The sequence below is a fragment of the Procambarus clarkii genome, chromosome 22 (genome assembly GCF_040958095.1).
Source record: "Procambarus clarkii isolate CNS0578487 chromosome 22, FALCON_Pclarkii_2.0, whole genome shotgun sequence".
Classification (NCBI taxonomy): domain Eukaryota; kingdom Metazoa; phylum Arthropoda; class Malacostraca; order Decapoda; family Cambaridae; genus Procambarus; species Procambarus clarkii.
The window spans coordinates 6,074,149-6,095,428 of NC_091171.1; the positions used below are offsets into that span (position 1 = coordinate 6,074,149).

General features: G+C 36.7%; 2 protein-coding genes across 2 annotated transcripts in view; one reads left to right on the plus strand and one right to left on the minus strand.

Moving 5' to 3' along the window:
* The first annotated feature begins 2,412 nt into the window (after positions 1-2,412).
* LOC138367649 (calmodulin-like protein 4) lies at positions 2,413-16,235 on the plus strand. The gene is made up of 5 exons (XM_069329380.1): positions 2,413-2,528; positions 2,622-2,652; positions 5,157-5,288; positions 10,407-10,589; positions 15,245-16,235. Exons 1-5 carry the CDS (start codon positions 2,526-2,528, stop codon positions 15,343-15,345), a joined length of 450 nt encoding a protein of 149 aa, XP_069185481.1. The 5' UTR covers positions 2,413-2,525; the 3' UTR covers positions 15,346-16,235.
* A 1,710-nt stretch (positions 16,236-17,945) lies between these two features.
* Positions 17,946-21,280, minus strand: part of LOC138367648 (fructose-2,6-bisphosphatase TIGAR-like) — a 51,593-nt gene continuing 48,258 nt past the window's right edge. Inside the window, 1 exon segment of the mRNA XM_069329379.1 lies at positions 17,946-18,099. Coding sequence (XP_069185480.1) covers positions 18,030-18,099 — 70 coding nt within the window. The 3' untranslated portion in view covers positions 17,946-18,029.

The following is a 21,280-nucleotide window of genomic DNA, read 5'->3' on the forward strand; positions in this document are numbered from 1 at the left end:
AATTCGACCTCTCGAGGGGGTATTATCAAATCCCACTCACTGAACATGTTAAACAACTAAATGCGTTCATGACACCCGAGGGGGTTTTTGAGTATCAAGTGTTAACGTTCAGCTTGCGTAATGCCCCTGCCACATTCCAGAGACTCATGAACTCTTTGCTCGCTAATGTGCCAAATTGTCGGGCATATTTAGATGATATCGTGCTCTTTGACAGTAATTGGGCTGACCACATAGCTACGTTACGCCAGTTGTTTGCAATCTTGAAAAAGGCAAATCTTACTTTAAATGCAAAAAAGTGTCATTTTGGCCCAGGGACAGTGACATACCTCGGTTATGAAGTGGGCCAAGGAAAAGTGTTACCTTGGCAAGATAAAATCAGTGCCATTCTGGAGTATCCGGTGCTAAAGTCTAAAAAGGACGACGTTCAAAGATTTATCAGTATGTGTGCGTACTATCGACGCTTTTGTCAGAACTTTTTCAGTGTTGCCACTCCTCTCACAGACTTGTTGCGGAAGGCCGTCAAATTTAAGTGGTCATCAGACTGTGCAGAGGCATTTAAAAATTTGAAATTGATCTTAGCTTCTGCCCCAGTACTTGCTAGTCCAAGGTACGACCGACCGTTTAAAATTCATGTTGACGCGTCTGACTCGGGTGCTGGTGCAGTGTTGTTGCAAACTGGGGATGATCAGGTGGAACACCCAGTATATTATTACTCTGTGAAATTTGACAAGGCACAACGCAATTATTCAGTGGTAGAAAAAGAGGCGTTGGCGCTAGTGTTAACATGTAAAAAGTTCAAAGTTTACCACACAGGTAATATAGTGGAAGTGTACACGGACCATAATTCCCACTGGTCTTCCTCACTCAGATGAAGGGGAAGAATAGACGCATCCTCAGGTGGGCGTTGTACCTACAGGACTTAAATTCAATCTTTCCATTACCCACCTACCGGGCAGGCTCAACGTAATAGCCGACGCTCTGTCCCGGTTGCCTGAATAACAGTCATCTGAGCCACAGGAAGCCATTTACCAACTGTCATGCTTTAGTTATTTTTTTTTAGGTTCTCCTGTGACATTAAATATTCCGTGTCCAAATTATTTACTTCCCTGTTTTTTTTTGTGTATGTGTTTTTGTTGTTTTTTTCAGAGAATTCCTTTGTACTTTTCTTGCAGAGAAATTGTTGGTTTTGATTTTTTTTTGTCCTAGATTTTCCTTTTTATTCTCTGTATACTCTTACAAAAAAAAATATGACTACTATTCTAGTAGTCACATTTTTTTCTCTCTGAAAGGGGGGAGGAGTGTTACGACCCTGGGTTCTTCAGTGGAAACCATGCAGAGGTCAAAATTGAGTTATTAAACTTTCCTATAGTATAGTTGAACGCATCACGAGCTGAAATTATTTGTATCTTCCCTGCCAGACGTAAGACTATTCCTGTTTCTCAAAGAGCATTTAAAAACTGAGCTGGGGGTTGATTATTAAATAATAACATAGGCACCAACTATGTTTACTAAAACTTTCTAATCACTTGTAAAGTAAACCTGAGTAAACTTGGTATAGGGCCGCGGTACGATTAGCTGAGCAGTCTGCCGGCAGCGAGCCAGCTGGGCGGGAAGGAGACTGAGACTCAATCTTCTTCTGGCTGGCATTCGTGGGGACGAGACCTACTCTGTGGCTGCACCCCTACTCTCCTCCCTTCTCCTCTTACTTATTTCCCTTACCTCAAGTTCCTGTACCATTAAGTTAAGTACGGTGTTTTAAGTGTGCCTACTCTGGTAGTAACGATTGGTGAGACCTGGGGGTAGTATTTGCCAGTGTTTTGGGTACCCGTAAGTGTTGTGTTTTGTATTAGGGTACCACGTGGTCTCACTACCCTAAGCTGCATCCAGCTTCAGTGCTTATCCAGTAGTACTTTACCCTAGCTTGTTCTTAGTGTAAACCTTGTATCCTGCTTATGTGGACCAAGGCTTTTAACGTAAGATAGTGTGGTAAAGTAATTATTATTATTGTTATTGGTGTGAGTGTATATAGGGGGTTGTTAAGGGGTTAATAAATAAGTAAATTAGAACAGAGTATCCCTTCTTCCTGTGTGGGAGTGCATTGATCAACCCTTAGACTGACTTAGTCTAGTAGCAAGTTATTATTACTGTGGATAGTTTATTTTGGGGGCCGGGCCTTTTACCTCTCCCATATTTGATAACTGTTTTCTAGCTACCCTAGCTTACCCCATAATAGTACCAGTTCCCCCACAGTTCCCCCAGTATTAGTGGCTTTAGGTATTGTATGTACTAGCTCTATCTATAAATCAAACATTATGTTTATAACTCATCTTCTATGTATTTACTTTTACCGGAAGAAAAATTTGAATTTGAAACTCTTTGCCTATGAATTCTGAACTAATTTTCAAAACAAGCGCCATGCTTCACGCTTTCAGCCAATCACAAGGTGAGCAGCAGGTGCGCTCGCTCTGATTGGCTGACACGTACACCTACCTGGTGACGTCACGTGTTGTTATCTACCTGTGAGGATGGTAGGTCACAGCTGAGCTTTGATAATTTACTGTTATGTTGCTCTATATAAACACTTTAAGGCCATTTATTAATGGTATTTATGTTGTTTACAGGCCCGACACTTCAAGGAGCAAGATATTGACGGTAAGTGTTGTTACAGTTCAACAGGAGGAGGAGTTGTGACGTAGAGGAAGTGTTGTTCTCATGGGTGGCACCAGTGGGGCCCTACACTAGTGGGCCCTACACCAGTTATTGTCATATAATATTTAAGTAAACTCTGCCATATCTCGATATTTGTATATACAAATTCATTTTTGTTTCAATTTGGTGAGCTTTATTACTTTATTATAGCCCCAAACATATGAGCGAGGGTGAAAAGTTAGAGTAGAGACAGGCCAGTTATGCTGTAAACTATAGCTACCGCCTACGTAAACTTTATCAGAGTCCGAGACCTTGCTCTGAACTATATTCCATCATATCTATATTACAGACACCAGTATATAACCTTCAATGACATAATCTCCCCCACTCTTGGTATTAACGGTGGGAGTGCCACAGGGCAGCATCTTAGGACCTCTCCTACTTCTTATATGCATCAATGACTACAAATGTCTCAAACCTTCTTAAATTTGTATTATTTGCTGATGATACTACCTTCATCCATTCAGACCCAAACACACTAAATAATATTGTAAATAATGAATTAAAAAAGTCCACTCATGGATGTCAACCAACAAATTCGCACTAAACATAGAAAATACCTTCTGCATTTTATTTGGAAGCAAATCACCAAACCAGATTCATGTTCAGATAGACAATGTCAACAGTATCATTAAAAATGAGGGAAAGTTCCTTGGCTGATACATAGACAAGAGACTAACCTTCACCACCCACATACAACACAACCAAAAAGTCTCAAAAACTGTCGGTATACTCCCAAAAATCAGTTATGTTCCCCACAGTGCTCTTCTTACACTATACTACTTGCTACTCTATCTCAATCTGTGGTATGGTATCTGTGGATGGGGTTCAACCACTGCAAATTACCTCAAGCCTATCATCACCCAGCAAAAATCTGGTATCAGAACTATAACAAACTCTGTCTTCAGACAACACGCAGCCCCTATGTTTTAATCCCTAAACATGCTAAACATAAACTCACTCCACACATTCTCTTGTGCTATCTACACATACAAAACCTTATTTCTAAATGCTAATCCTGATCTGAAACTCTTTACTTGATAGATGTAATAGAACCCATGAACACCACACCAGAAATAAATACAGTAGTCAGAATATTCCATAATATAAAATATTAAAATATTCCTAGAGTCAGACAATTTATTCAAACACTTCATGCAAATAAAAGGACCCAGTGGATGGACCTTTCTCCTTAATTAAAAAAAATCCATCTTATACTTTAAGATGGATTTTTCTTTAAGATTTATTCAAAAGTAAAATAAACAAGTACTGAATTTCCTCCTCATAGTTTCCTACCTTGTGCTCCAAACTCTCACTGTATCTTGTGTTGCCCACTCCCCTCACTTTTAGTACTTAAGACATGCAACTTCACCAGTATAATCTACTATATTGTCAGCTTGTAATGTATGTATATTAACAGTGTATCTATGCAGTATTACATTTTTCAGTTACCTTAAGGACCTGCCCAAAATACTATAGGTGTTAGTGGCTTTGCAAGAATGTAATGCTCAAACACCAATGTTATGTACTCTCACAACTAGATGTACTGTACATTCTTTTATATATACAATATAAATAAATAAATACAGTAATAAAATGAAGACACGGCATGAAATAAAGATGTTGAATTTATTCTTTAGTCATTATTTAGTTCTTATGACAAAAAATTAAGTAGGCTGCTGTATTTCCTCATCAAGGCCACAAGTGTGTTAGTGGCCTTCGTGTAAATTTAAGTAATTTAGGTAACAAGTAATTTTTGTATCACATATAATAATGGGAATAATAATGTTAAAACTGTCATATCTTCCATAAAGTGAATTAGTATCAGAAACTCCCTTTGTTAAATGCCTTTTATTTAAAACAATTTTTCTTGTCATATTTGTTGACATGGAATATACCATACTGTATATTAAAGAGATATTTTAAATGAATTAAAAAGCCGTAAGCTTACGGACATAAGATAGTGTTAGGTTAGGCCTTCTAAAATCATTATTATTTTTTATATAATGTTTTGTGAAGTCTTAATTGAACAGTAGAGATATCACTAGTCAACCATTGGCATACTTCAGGAGCAGGTGTGTTTCTTATATTTTAATTTGTTAGTCAACATACAGTATTTGCAATTATTAAATAACGGTTCATTTTTATTAAGGTTACCACTAATTACTTTATTTCATATTTAAAAATGTAAGCCTACCCCAAAGTAGAAGTTATGAGTAAATGAGTGAGCACAAAAATGGTTATTTACCTATGGTAAATAATGTCCAGTATTCACATACAGTACAGTGAAGGTTTTGAAAAGCTTTCACATGTAAATAAAAAACAACTTGATATGATCTATTCCAGTAATAATGTTTACAAAATTCCCAATAATAATAAACACAAAGATTCATTGCTCCTTGCACCAATGTAATACTTGAGCATATGATTGATATCTTTGCTTGCAGAATTCAGGGAGTGTTTCTCCTTGTATGCTCGCAATGGACAGATTCGCACCCTGGATCAGCTAACTGTAATCATGCGTTCCCTGGGCATGAGTCCAACCATTTCTGAGCTTAAAAAGTATTTCAAGGACAAAGGTAAGATTGACTTCCTCTATCATGAATTTAATTTTACAAGTGATACATCACTTTCTCTTTATTTTCTATATTTCTTTTTCTCTATAATGTAATTTTGTTCTAACCATTTTCTAAGTTTTCATTGCTAAGAACACTCTTAGTAAAATCTTTCTTTTGTTTACTTGCTCCACATTCAGGACCGTAAACTGTAATGCTGACCCAGAACCAAGACTTTCTGGGAAGTTTTAACATAACCCGTGGGAACTGCACACAAAATAAGTATTTCTTTGATGGTCGTGTACAGCTCAATCTGTGTAAAAACTTATTTTTATTAACAAACTTAAGTATACATAGCAATGTGCTTCTACCCTATTTTCTATGAAGAATATAGAATAGTTTCTTACCTAAGTGTAGGTGAGAAACTAGCTATAAGCTCATTTAATATCCCCCATCTCACAGGATGGTTAGTCATACACAGAATAAGGAGAGAATATGAAATGCGAGCCACTTCATATTCTATTTTGCTATTTGCCTGCACTAGCAAAATCTGGATTGAGCACAAAAATATTCTCCAATATTTGTGAGTGTAGGAAGCAGCTAGAGTTCAAAGTATCTCAATGTAAATAAAAGGGCCCAAAATATGGAACCGTCTGCCAAATGAAAGCAAACTTTGGCTTGATTTTGCATTGTTGGGAACAAGATGCCTGTTATGCCTATTGAGGCCTCCTCCCCCCCCCCCCCCATAGGCCAACAACTGACCTTTCTCGCAAGACAATCCACAACCGTTGCCTAATTATCAGAGTACTGTACTTTTTATCCTGCTATGTGAACAAAGATATCAGGATGTAAAGAAACATGTCTAAGTATCTCATCCTGCCCAAGAATCAAACCCAGGCAGGCATTATATATACCATGACACACACTCACTCATAATAGGAAGGATAAGAAACTTAGATGACTGTAATGCCCTTCAAGAAGACCTGGACAAAATAGGTATATGGAGCACAACTTGGCAAATGGAATTTAATGTGCATAAATGCCATGTTATGGAATGTGGAATAGAACACAGACCCCACACAACCTATAAATTATGTGGAAAATCTTTAAAGACTTCTGATAAAGAAAGAGATCTAGGGGGTGGTTCTAGATAGAAAAGCCTGAGAACCACATAAAGAACGTTGTGCGAGGAGCCTATGCTACGCTTTCTAACTTCAGAATTACTGAATTTAAATACATGGATGGCGAAATACTATAGAAATTGTTCACGACTTTTGTTAGGCCAAAACAAGAATATACAGCGGTTGTATGGTGCCCATATCTTAAGAAGCACATCAACAAACTGGAAAAGGTGCAAAGACATGCCACTAAGTGGCTCCCAGAACTGAAGAGCAAGAGCTATGAGGAGAGGTTAAGGCATTAAATATGCCAAAACTAGAAGAAAGAGGCGATATGATCACTACGTACAAGATAGTAACAGGAATCTATAAAAAGGATAGGGAAGACTTCCTGAGACCTGGAACTTTGAGAACAAGAGGTCATAGATTTAAACTAATTAAACAAAGCTGCTCAAGAAATATAAGAAAATTCACTTTTGTAAACAGAGTGGTAGACGGTTGGAACAAGTTAGGTGAGAAGGTGGTGGAGGCCAAAACAGTCAGTAATTTCAAAGCGTTATATGACAAAGAGTGCTGGGAAGACGGGACACCACGAGTGTAGCTCTCATACTGTAACTACACTCAGGTAATTACATGACATCAACTTGAAAGCAATAGCCTTGAAAGCCTACGAAGGAAGAACGGAAGACATTTGGACAGGCAAATTTGTAAGCTTCATTCTAGACACATTCATGTATCAGCACGTCAAGCAGACCACATGAATGAGGGTAGGGGATGTTCAGTCAATACTGGATCTAATATTCACCATAAAAGAAAAAGTGATCCAGTATTTGATATCCAGTACCTACCTCCCTTGGGAATGAGTGATCATGTCCTGTTGGAAATTAAGTATGCTTTGCGATATAATCTAGAAGAGAAAGGGGACATTGTAACAGTTGATAAACACGATTTCGAGAGAGGACACTATGGGGAACTTAGAAAATTCTTTAATGAGTTTAATTGGACAGACTTGTTGCTAAGGGAAAGGAAGTAAATGAGATGTATGCCAAATTTTGCAAAATATACTATGAAGGCACACAAACAATCACATCAAAACGGAGATGCAGGACCAGAAAACAGGATTTGTTCAACAGAAATTGTAAGAGAGCTAGAAAGAAAAGACAGGAAAATGGGTTCAATATAGAAAGAGGCCTAACCCACAAACATACCAGCACTACAAGCAAGAAAGAAACAATAACACAGCAGTGAGGAGAGAGGCAGAAAGGTACTTGGGAAAAGGTATAGCAGGCAAATGTAAAACAGATCCAGGCCTTTTCTATAAATGCATTAAAAACAAGCTGCATGTAAAGAATAAAACACAGAGATTGAGAATGGGGAACAAGATTACTGAAAATTAAAAAAATGTGTGAAACGCTAAATGAACAGTTCCAAAGTGTGTTTGTACAAAATAAGTGCACTCCCATCTGGCCTACTCCATTAAACATGAAGACCTCGCCTTCAGAAAGATAGCTATTTTGGAAAGGTTAAGTACAGAGCTATTAAGAAATCATCCTAGAGGTAGGTCAACTCGGAAAAGGTTGAGGGCCTCTGGATTAATAACATTAAAAGCTGGACACTTCAAGGCTGATCTCGACGAGACCCTCAAAATACTGAACAAATGAGAGGAAGTTAATCCAGTTCACTTCTTTTAAAAGATCCACTGTAACTCTGAGGCAACAATTTCACATTCAACAAGCCACATTGCAAGACAGGCTACAAGAGATGCTTTTAACTATAGGGTAATAGACTTGCCTACCAGCCGAAGTGGTAAATGACAAGCTGGTACTCGTGTTTAAAATACAACTAGAAAAAATACTAAGTAATAATGGAGGGACCTTTACCAAGCCACCAATTTCCTGTCCCTGTCGAGGCCATTAGATATGGTGACTCCTAGGTGATTTTTGGTGTACTGTATCAACAACTGTAAAAGTCGGATAGACTTGATGATTATTTCTTAAATGTCAAAATTTTTATATCACATTGTATATATATATATATCTTATACAGTATTTCTATGCAGTTCAAATTTCATTTATTTTTGTTAATTTCTATAATAATAAATTACTGTCCTCATTATATTAACTTTAGAAGTTACATACACCTGCATGTGTTAATACCATACAAATTACTCTCTTTTCAGTTTTTGTACAGTGAATCATTCATAATAATGCTTAATATTACATTCATGAGTTATAGATATACCCAAAAGGCTGATCATACTTGTCCACAATTAAAATACAATACAGTAATTCTATATTCAGAATCAAGCAGTTAAATAAACATACATACATATATATATATATATATATATATATATATATATATATATATATATATATATATATATATATATATATATATATATATATATATATATATATATGTATGTCGTACCTAATAGCCAGAACGCACTTCTCAGCCTACTATGCAAGGCCCGATTTGCCTAATAAGCCAAGTTTTCCTGAATTAATATATTTTCTCTAATTTTTTTCTTATGAAATGATAAAGCTACCCATTTCATTACGTATGAGGTTAATTTTTTTTTATTGGAGTTAAAAGTAACGTAGATATATGACCAAATTTAACCAACCCTACCTAACCTAACCTATCTTTATAGGTTAGGTTAGGTTAGGTTAGGTAGCCGAAAAAGTTAGGTTAGGTTAGGCAGGTTAGGTACTCGAAAAGCAATTAATTCATGAAAACTTTGATTATTAGGCAAATCGGGCCTTGCATAGTAGGCTGAGAAGTGAGTTCTGGCTACTAGGTACGACATATATATATACACATATATATATATACATATATACATATATATATACATATATATATACATATATATATACATATATATATATATATATGTCGTACCTAGTAGCCAGAACGCACTTCTCAGCCTACTATGCATGGCCCGATTTGCCTAATAAGCCAAGTTTTCTTGAAGTAATATATTTTCTCTAATTTTTTTCTTATGAAATGATAAAGCTACCCATTTCATTCTATATGAGGTCAATTTTTTTTTATTGGAGTTGAAATTAACGTAGATATATGACCGAACCTAACCAACCCTACCTAACCTAACCTAACCTATCTTTGTAGGTTATGTTAAGTTAGGTAGCCGAAAAAGTTAGGTTAGGTTAGGTAGGTTAGGTTGTCGAAAAACAATTAATTCATGACAACTTGGCTTATTAGGCAAATTGGGCCTTACATAGTAGGCTGAGAAGTGCGTTCTGGCTATTAGGTACGACATATATATATATATATATATATATATATATATATATATATATATATATATATGTCGTACCTATTAGCCAGAACGCACTTCTCGGCCTACTATGCAAGGCCCGATTTGCCTAATAAGTCAAGTTTTCATGAAATAATGGTTTTTCGACTACCTAACCTACCTAACCTAACCTAACCTAACGTTTTCCGCTACCTAACCTAACCTAACCTATAAAGATAGATTAGGTTAGGTTAGGTAGGGTTGGTTAGGTTCGGTCATATATCTATGTTAATTTTAACTCCAATAAAAAAAAATTGACCTCATACATAATGAAATGGGTAGCTTTATCATTTCATAAGAAAAAAATTAGAGAAAATATATTAATTCAGGAAAACTTTGCTTATTTGGCAAATCGGGCCTTGCATAGTAGGCTGAAAAGTTCGTTCTGGCTACTAGGTACGACATATATAATATATATATATATATATATATATATATATATATATATATATATAATATATATATATATATATATATAATATTTATTTATTTTGCACATTAATATTGTTGTTAAATCTCAGTTTAACACTTAAGTTTTATCTTGTCCTTTCTATATAAAGAATTTCAAATTTCAGTGCTGTGTACTGCTACACATACTGCTTGAGTATACCATTCAGTCAATGTTGAGTATAGTATTAAGTCAGTAAACACCCATGTTGACAATACAGAAGCCTATAGTATGGTTAAATACTGCTGTTACAGGTGGGAAGATGAGTTTTCCCGACTTCCTCGATGTGATGCACAAACACAGCCAGGTAGAGAAGATACCTGAAGAAATCTTAGCCGCCTTTAGAGGTCACGACCCGAAGAAAACTGGAGCCATACCAGCACGAGATCTACGGCACATCCTACTACAGTGGGGTGAATGCCTCAGTCACAAAGAAGGCAAGATAACTGCATTGATATCATTTTTGGTTAATGAATATTACTTCTTTACTAACTGATGGGACAACACACGTGTTTAATAACTTTAAAATTAGTGTTTCCAACACTATCATATAGGATACTATTTTGCAGTTAAAGAGATCTAATCCTTATATCTTCATTTAGTTTCATTGTGTACAATGCAGGTGATTTGGTGGATCTGTCTACAATTTTTGCATGTTTGCCCTTAAGTTTCAGGTGGTGGTCTCTTATAGAATCTTTTCTATATACAGTACTTAAAATACATTAGACACTTGGCCATAATGTACAAAAAAAAAAACTAAGCATAAGGAAAACAAGGTACAATGGTATATTACTGTAATAGGATGGTAAGGCTGCTGTCGAATTTTAAATCTTGAGGTGCATGAATTGACAACATTATACAGGAATAGTATTTTACAACAAAATTGATTTCATCTTTACAGTTAATAATTGTCATCACTGTTAAAGTAAATATTTATTAAGAACTAACAAGAAATTCTATATAATAATTTAGAAAAAAAAATTGAAATCAATGGCAATTAAAAAAAGCCATTATTTCAAACGAGGGCATGTGTAGTGAAGATCACATGTGATCATGCCTGGCACTCTTCACCCAGCAAAAACTGTATGATTAATGTTGCCTTCAATACACACACAAGCAATTGTATGGTGCCTATATCTCAAGAAGCACATCAATAAACTGGAAAAGGTGCGCAAAGGCATGCTACAAAACAGCTTCCGGAACTGAAAAACGAGAGTTATGAAGAGAGACTAGAGGTGTTAAATATGCCAAAGCTAGAAGAAAGAGGAGATATGATCACGTCACCACTTACAAAATAACAACAGGACTCAACCAAATTGCCAAAGAGGAATACTTGAAACCAGCAACTTCAAGAACAAGAGGTCACAGATTCAAACTAAGGAAACAATGCTGCCAAAAAAATATCAAAGTTTTCTTTTGCAAACAGAGTGGTAGATGGTTGAAACAATTTAAATGAGAAGGTGGTGGAGGCCAAAACCGACGGTAGTTTCAAAGCATTATGATTATGATTATATGACAGAGTACTTGGTAAGACGGGACACCACAAGCGTAGCTCTCATCTTGTAACTACACTTGTGTAATTACACACACACACACAGATGCTGTGTTTCCAAAGGACTACTATATAGTAAGGAAAGAGAGGGAAGGGAGAGGAGGTGGAGGAGTGGCCCTGCTGATAAGGAAGGACTGGAGTTTTGATGATGGAAATTCCAGGCTGTGACGGGTTCAGAGATTACATAACAGGAACTTTAACAATGGGTGGACCTAAGATAATAGTGGCAGTCATTTACAACCCTCCCCTAAATGACAGAAGATCCAGACAGGAGTTTGATAGGAACAACGTGGCAACTAATAATATAATAGAGAGAGCAGCTTCAGTTACCTGCAGGAATGGATCAAGACTCTTAATCATGAGCAACTTCAACCATGGAAAGATAGACTGGGAGAATGGGGACCCACATGGTGGTGCAGACACATGGAGAGCTAAACTCTTGGAAGTGGCAACAAGGAACTTTCTGAGCCAGCATGTCAGGGAACCCACAAGAGTGAGAGGCAATGATGAACCAGCTAGACTCGACTTGATATTCTCCCTGAATGAGTCAGAAATTAGGGAAGTCAAAGTTGAAGCCCCCAAAGGAATGAGTGACCACAGTGTACTGACTTTTGAGTACTTAGTGGAGGTAGGGATAACCTATCCAAGAATGGGAACGGAGGGAAAAAGACTAAATTACCAAAGAGGAAAATATGATGAGATGAGGAACTTCCTAAAGGGAATACCTTGGGAAACAGAACTTAGAGACAAGAATGTGCAGGTCATGATGGATTTTGTCACCTAGAAGTGCCAGGAAGCTGCAGACAGGTTTATCCCGGTCCAAAAGGAGAAAAACGAAAAACAACAGAAAAACCCATGGTTCAACCAGGAATGCAAGGTAGCGAAGCAACTGAGTAAAAGAACATGGAGATACTACAGAAATAACAGAACACCGGAGAGCAGGGAGAGATACCAGAGGGCCAGAAATGAGTACCTCAGAGTGAGGAGGGAAGGAGAGACAGTATGAAAATGACATAGCGAGTAAAGCCAAGACCCAGCAAAGCGGCTCCAGAGCCACATCAGGAGGAAAACAGCAGTGAAGGAACAAGTGATGAAATTGAAAAAAGGGGAGAACAGATACAAGAGAATGACAAGGTGGTGTGTGAAGAACTCAATAAGAGATTCTAGGAGGTCTTCACAATAGAACAAGGAGAAGCCCAGGCACTAAATGAGGAGGAGGCAAACCAAGCAACCTTGGAGGAATTTGACCTCACCAGTGATGAGGTCAAAAGGTGTCTGCTGGAGCTGGATGTGACAAAGGCTGTTGGGCCTGACAGAATCTCACCATGGATACTAAAGGAAGGTGCAGAAGCACTAAGTGTGCCACTCTCTATGGTGTATAACAGATCACTGGAAACAGGAGACCTACCAGAAAGTTGGAAGACAGCTAACGTAGTCCCAATATACAAGACGAGTGACAGGCAAGAGGCACTGAACTACAGGCCAGTTTCCCTAACTTGAATACCATGCAAGGCGATGGAGAAGATCTTGAGGAAAAGGCTCGTAGAGCATCTGGAGTGAAATAACTTTGTAACGCACCACCAACATGGGTTTAGAGATGGTAAATCGTGCCTCAGGTTTAATAGAATTCTATGACCAGGCAACAAAAATTAGGCAGGAAAGAGAAGGGTGGGCCAACTGCATTTTCCTGGACTGCCAGAAAGCTTTTGACACAATACCCCATAAAAGGCTGTTTAAAAAGTTGGAGCAACAGGCAGGAGTAAAAGGGAATTGCTCCAGTGGATAAGGGAGTACTTAAGCAACAGGAAACAGCGAGTAATGGTGAGGGGGGGAGACATCAGAGTGGCAAGATGTCACCAGCAGAGTCCCACAGGGCTTTGACCATCCAGTTTCTAATATATGTAAACGATCTTCTGGAGGGTATAGACTCGTTCCTCTCAATGTTTGCTGATGGTGCAAAAATTATGAGAAGAATCAAGACGGATGAAGATAGACAGAGACTACAGGATGACCTGGACAAACTGGAGGAATGGTCTAGAAAATGGCTGCTAAAGTTCAACTCAGAAAAGTGTAAGGTAATGAAATTAGGTGAAGAGAGCAGGAGGCTAAACACAAGGTTCCATCTGGGAGGTGAAATCCTGCAAGAGTCAAATAGAGAGAAAGATCTGGGGGTTGATATCACACCGAACCTGTCCCCAGAGGCCCACATCAAAAGGATATCATCAGCGGCATATGCTAGACTGGCCAACATAAGAACTGCCTTTAGAAACTTGTGTAAGGAATCATTCAGGACCCTGTATACCACTTGTGTCAGACCAATCCTGGAATATGCAGCTCCGGCCTGGGGTTCATACCTAGTTAAACACAAGACAAAGATAGAGAAGATTCAGCGGTATGCCACCAGGCTCGTCCCGGAACTGAGAGGTATGAGCTACGAAGAAAGGCTAAAGGAGCTGAATCTCACGTCCCTGGAAAACAGAAGAGTAAGGGGAGACATGATAACCACCTACAAAATTCTCGGGAATTGACAGGGTGGACAAAGACAAACTTTTCAGCAAGGGTGGGACACGAACAAGGAGACACAGGTGGAAACTTAGTACCCAGATGAGCCACTGAGACTTTAGAAAGAATTTTTCAGTGTCAGTAGTTTTAAATGGAATGCACTAGGCAGTGATGTGGTGGAGGCTGACTCCACAGTTTCAAATGTAGATATGATAGAGCCCAGTAGGCTCAGGAATCTGTACACCAGTTGATTGACAGTTGAGAGGCGGGCCCAAAGAGACAAAGCTCAATCCCCGCAAGCACAATTAGGTGAGTACACACATTGGCATCTTCTGCCCTTCATCCATAAATACAGTATACTGTATACTACAGTACTGCATTAAGATTTATAAAGTAACTGACTTGCTTGGGGGTGCCCCATTTAGCTTTAGTTATCAATAAGAAAATTAGTCTGCTACATAAGAGGACCTATTCTAAGTCTTGGTACTTTACATTCCTGAAGCTTCATTCCTCTCGTGAATCTATTTTCTGTACCCCTTATACCATCATCAGATCTTTTTTTTTATAAGTAATCCTCCACTTACTCTTTCATAAGCAGGCATTACTTTAACCTGTTATACTCTCAGATATATTTAATAAGCTGTCCATCAATCATTTTCAACATATGCCTAAATCATAAGACAACAGTTAATTTAATTTTGCCCACTAAATGATACAAATTCATAATAATGTAAAAGAGCAAATATATTTTGAGGTACCTGGGTGTGGGACATCTTGGACCTTGGTACAAGTCCTGCATGCTTCTGTAAATGTTGGTTTACCCCCTCGGTATTCTTGTACCATGTATGGCTTGTTTGCCATACATCATGCTCCATACACATCTCTCTTACCTTTTCCTCTCCACCTGCACTTATTAGATCATTTTAACACCTGGAATTTTAGATTTGTGCCTTATCAAAGCTAGAAGTGTAAACATGTTAAGCCAGTAGGTATAGATAATATATGAATAATTAGATAAGTAGAGGTCTTTTTTTTCAGTGGAGCAGATCTTTCGTGAGGCCAACATATCTCCAAATGGTGTTGTTCGCTACCAAGATTTCTGTAGGATTGTGTGCGCTCCTGTGCCTGATTACTATTAACAAGAGTACAGGTTGAAATACAATATTGTATTAGCCTTTCAGGTATTGCAATATGGATCTGGACATGTGTGTGTGTGTGATATTTCAGTATGATCAGGTCATGGTGTAATTACCCAAATGATGTACTATGTAAGGTACAGTAATATTTGTAAGTTACATTATGCCAGAGGGTTATGATAAAACATTAATCGGTAACTTAAAATGATAACTATTTAAAGTTTCTTTCGATCTCTTATCATAAGAGCATTTGAATAATGTCTTTCAATTTTATATCTAAATAAATACCCATTATACTACATCATTAGCCATAGATTTAATCCCAAATAATTATTATGAGGCATTTTTTAGGATTACCCTAAAATATACTTTAAATATGATTAAATACAGTATGTCCTTACAATACTGTATTGGAAGGACATATTGTATAGGCTTACTCAAATATATAAATTTTATATTTTGAAGGCCATAGTTTTTGGTGACATTTTAACTCTGGCACTGCTCAGTTGCTCATCACATTGTATCATATGATCTACATCATTAATTTTCAAATAATTACTTCCTCTGGTGTCCACAAGTAGTGATGTGAGCCGAGCCAATGGTACAGAGAGAGATGCCACAGGTTATTAATTCAGCTGCCTTGGTTACTTCCATGTTTAAAGTGATTGTTACAATGCCTCAGGTTCAGTGGTACATGTGCCACACTTCCCTACAACCTTTCTAATTGCTCCTTAACTAATGAGCTTGCCAAGCTCCACATGAATTTGTTTGTCATCTATCTTTCACTTTAAATATACAGTGATGAGTCAAATTTTAAGCTGTTCCTTGAAATGTGTAGAGATGATCCATACCAAAAATAAATAGGTCAAATAAGCATTAAACATTCCATATAGTACTGTCTTTTTATTCTGTAAGGTACAGAAAACAATCCAACCACCATTTTGTTGATGGGTAAAACTGCAATGAATGAGAACAGAATACACACAGAAGGGCTGCTAAGATTCAAAATATATGCTCAGTATCTATATTATTTTAATTCACTCATATATACTGTGGTAATAAGACTATTTATAAATAAGTCATACAATACTGTGACAGGGTTACAGTATAATAAATTAAATTGATAATAACACACACAATAACATATTCACCTTCATTGGTCAACAATCATTGTGGATACAGCAAAGATATTGTACCATATGGAAAAGATCAAGGCAAATGGGGGAGGGGGACCTCCGACAAGTTGCCAGCTTCCTGTCCTCATCGAGGCTACTACTGTTAGTGGCCCTAAGGTAAATATATCACTGGCCAGTGCAGTTGGCTCAAAGTCAAATGGTTCTGTATTTTATTCTTACACAGGGCGAGATATTAGGGCAGGTTTTCTTACACCTGATGTGTGTGTTTACCCTGCAATAATAAGGTATCCAGGAGTTGTGCATCTTATGTGGGTTGCACCCTGGGGAAGGTGTCGTCACCCTAACAGGCTTCCCCTACCTTGACAGTGTTACATTAAGCTGGTCAATATGAAGCAGTACTGTACTAAGACAAAAGTCATTTATTCTTTCTAGTCACTTTAGTTAAATATTATTTGTTTTGTATTGATTAAGAACCTGATAATTCTTTTATAATTTGATTCCTGTCTCTATGAAAACTTGCTTGCATCTATCTGTATGCAACTAAAACTTTGTTAACGGTTAAAACCTAGTAAACCAATTTAGGGATGTCTCAAGTTTAGATATCGAGACAGCTGTTTTGACAACCTCTTAGTAAGTTTTATAATACATTATGTACAGTCACTTTCAACACATTATCATAGTTATGTTGTTTAAAACCAACAATATGTAGCAAACTGTAATTGAATAAATTAAAAGGAAAATAATCAAGCATGTGATAAAATCTCACTAAAAATAGACATAAACCTTAATTATTCAGTACATAAAATTACAGCATTGAGTATTATATATATATATATATATATGTCGTACCTAGTAGCCAGAACGCACTTTTCAGCCTACTATGCAAGGCCCGATTTGCCTAATGAGCCAAGTTTTCATGAATTAATTGTTTTTCGACTACCTAACCTACGTAACCTAACCTAACCTAACTTTTTCGGCTACCTAACCAAACCTAACCTATAGAGATAGGTTAGGTTAGGTTAGGTAGGGTTGGTTAGGTTCGGTCATATATCTACGTTAATTTTAACTCCAATAAAAAAAAAATTGACCTCATACATAATGAAATGGGTAGCTTTATCATTTCATAAGAAAAAAATTTGAGAAAATTTATTAATTCAGGAAAACTTGGCTTATTAGGCAAATCGGGCCTCGCATATTAGGCTGAGAAGTGCGTTCTGGCTACTAGGTACGACATATATATATATATATATATATATATATATATATATATATATATATATATATATATATATATATATATATATATATATATATATATATATATATATATATTAATAATAATATATATATAAAAACTATACCAATCCAGTATTCATATACTGTCCATAATTCCCTGTTATTTATTTTAAATATAATATACTGTATAATAGTCTTAAGAGAAACTCTTTACCAAATTGATGTGCCAAGTAAAATCTAAATTATTTAATACTGTTAAAAGACGAAACTTAAAATTAAATCTGTGGTCTCTCGAATAACTATACAGTACTTCTATTAAGGATCCTGCAGATGGCCTCCATCATGGAGTCGTACACACTGTAGATTATATTTCTTTGGACTAAATCTGCAAAAGATAATTTCAAAGTTTTTTACATCATAATTTACATATAATTATATTACTGTATTATAATGGTCAGCTATAATTTTTGTTAGTTTTCTAGTAACAAACAATAGATAAATCTGCACCAAAACAACATCAATGGCAAAACATTCTTCATATTGTATATAATATGGAGATATTGTATGAAAAATGAAAAGAAAAATTAATTATAAACGAATTGTTAATTCGAAAAATTTGTGCCGTATTGCATTGTTTGGCTGAAAGAAAAATATCTAACAATTAACCCAAAAATTATATTAAGAAACATTGGTATTTTAAATTAAGCTCCCTTGCTAATATTTTATATAGTCATGATGTAAGAAAACATAACATTTATGTGAGGTCTAACGTTAGCGTGATCAGTTCCAATTTGTGAAGGTGAATAAAAATGGTACAAGCTGCTGCAATTTGTATGGTACAGTATTTGATTATTGTACATGAATTCAGAGTTATACATGTAAGGATTTTTACAGCAAGTTTCAAAGTGCATTAAGTGAGTTTCAAAGTTATGCAGTTTGGTAATGAATTAGTATGGATAATCTGAGCTAATCCTTGGGCCTCCCTTGTTCTTGGCAGTGGGTCGGGCTAACTCTCATCCTACATTTTTCTTTTATACTAAATATTTGTGGGTTATGTTTATTCATTATTATATATCCTAAGCTTTAGACTTCATTATGAGCCGACTCTGTGACAGGAAAGTGGGAGCAGCATTCAGTACTGTATTAATCAAGAAACAAGTACGCTCTATTTTATAGAAGAAAAGTCATGCAAAATATTGTATAGACTTTTGAAGATCTCTGGAATGTATCCTTATTTTCATCCACGTACTGTACCTTCAAGTTTGATTTGTGCTGTTTTTACAGGAACGTATCCTCCATGCAAATCGGGCTATGTCTGTATAATGTACACTATTTACCAAAATGCTGTGATAGAGTAAGGATAAATTTCTAAAGGCTATTTACCTTATTTACTATTTCATATAATGTGTGTTTATAGTGTTTTTTATATTGTAACCTATCATTTCTCCCCTCCCCCCCAAAAAAAACAAAAAAAAGAATTCATACAATTATTTTTATAACAGAATTATTTTGAAGTGCTTTACTGAAAATGTTATGGCACTGCCAAAGGGTTACTATTCAAATTTGCTAATAAAATATAAATATGGAAAAGCCTCAGTAATACATATCACTAAAAAATCTTTAACTTTGAGGAAAAGAAAGTGGTTATTTAACTGTATTATCTCTGGTATTTAACTGTATATGCTGAGTGACAATCCTCCCTGAACTAAATTGACTCTCATACCAGGAAAGCATGAAGGTCACAGGACTAACACTGCAAACCACGCATGACACGGCTTATCTCACACACACACTTTTAAAATACTGAACAAGTTGTAAGATATTAATCCAGACCACTTCTTTAAAAGGTCAAATGTAACATACAAGGGTCAATTTCTTTAAGCTAAATAAGCCAATGTAGGACAGAAAAACTTTTTAACCCATAGTTTTATAAACCCATGGAACTGCCTACCCACTAAATCTGTAAATCCCAAGATATTACTGCAATTTAAAATTCTTGGAAATTCTCAGAGAAAAAAAATAGAGGGACCTTTAACAAGCTGCTGGCTTCCTGTCCCTGTCATGGATGCTAGACAAAGATTATGGCCCTCAGGTGAATATAATTTAATACTAACATTGGTAAAAAGTAAAATAGGATGCATTAATAAATACTGTATATGCAAGTCCTACAATTATTTTTTATAGAAACTAGGTTTGCCTTGCTTCCTATTTCATATATATCTGCTTCATCCACAAAATTAATGATGTTTTGTGAAAATAATAATAATGTGTGTACTCACCTAGTTGTGCTTGCAGGGGTTGAGTTTTGGCTCTTTGGTTCTGCCTCTCAACTGTTAATTGGTGTACAGGTTCCTGAGCCTATTGGGTTCTCATATCTACATTTGAAACTATGTATGGAGTCTGCCTCCACCACATCACTACCTAGTGCATTCCATTTGTTAACTACCCTGACTGAAAAAAATCGTTCTAATGTCCACCTGGCCCATTGGAGTATTGTATTGAGTTTCAACCTGTAATTACCTAAGTGTAGTTATAGAATGAGAGCTTTGCTCGTGGTGTCCCGACACTAAGGTTCCATTCAGATACAGTTTTTCATCAAATTCTTGCACGTGCACAGGCTGCTCTGAGTCTACAAATGTGACAAAGGCTGCAAGGAAAAGTAAGCCATAGATGACTTAAGAACTCTAAATGACCCGACCAGGATTTGAACCCATGACGTACAGGATCGACCCCAAATGCGCACAGTACTGTGACCACCACACCATTGATCGTCTATAAGGATTGGTCAGTCCTTAGCCACGGTACTGTGTATGTTTGGGGATGACCGTGGACGTCATGAATTTGAATCCTAGTCGGGTCATTTAGAGTTCTCAGTGATCTATGGCTTGCATGTTTCTGTAGACTTTATTGCATTTGTAGACTCAGCACGGGCCATGCATGTGCCAGAATTTGATAAAAAACTGTACCCAAATTGAACCATGAGAGACATCGGGGTTTGGTCAGTCGTGGAGCTTAGCAAATAAGCACCAAGACTGACCAATCCTTATAGACGATCAAGGTGCGGTGGTCACAGTACTGTGTTCATTTGGCTTTGATCCTGGATGTCATGGGTTCGAATCCTAGTCGGGTCCTTTAGAATTCTTAGCGATACACACACACACACACACACACCGAAGTTGGTGCAAAACACAGTTGATCGGAGTAAGTCCCTGATCATTTTTGGCTGCAAAGAAAAGGCGATAACATCTAGGTCAGAAAGAGCTGTAGAAGAAGCTAAAGTAGTAGATAAAATTGTTGGCCTCGTGGAAGGTCTTACAAACAGAGAGAATGTGTGCGACTACAGGAGAATAGGCAGGTACGTAAAAGGGAAAGATCGACCTTTGAGGATCACCCTAAACGGTGCCAAACAGATGGAAGAAGTACTAAGGAATGCTAGAAAATTGCAAAGGGATGAGGATGGGAAAGGGTGGTCGTTAAGACGAGATCTTTCAAAAGAAGATAGAGAGAAGCTAAAACTGAACCTCGCCGAGGCAAAACATTTAAATGAGAGCAGGAATGAAGAAGAA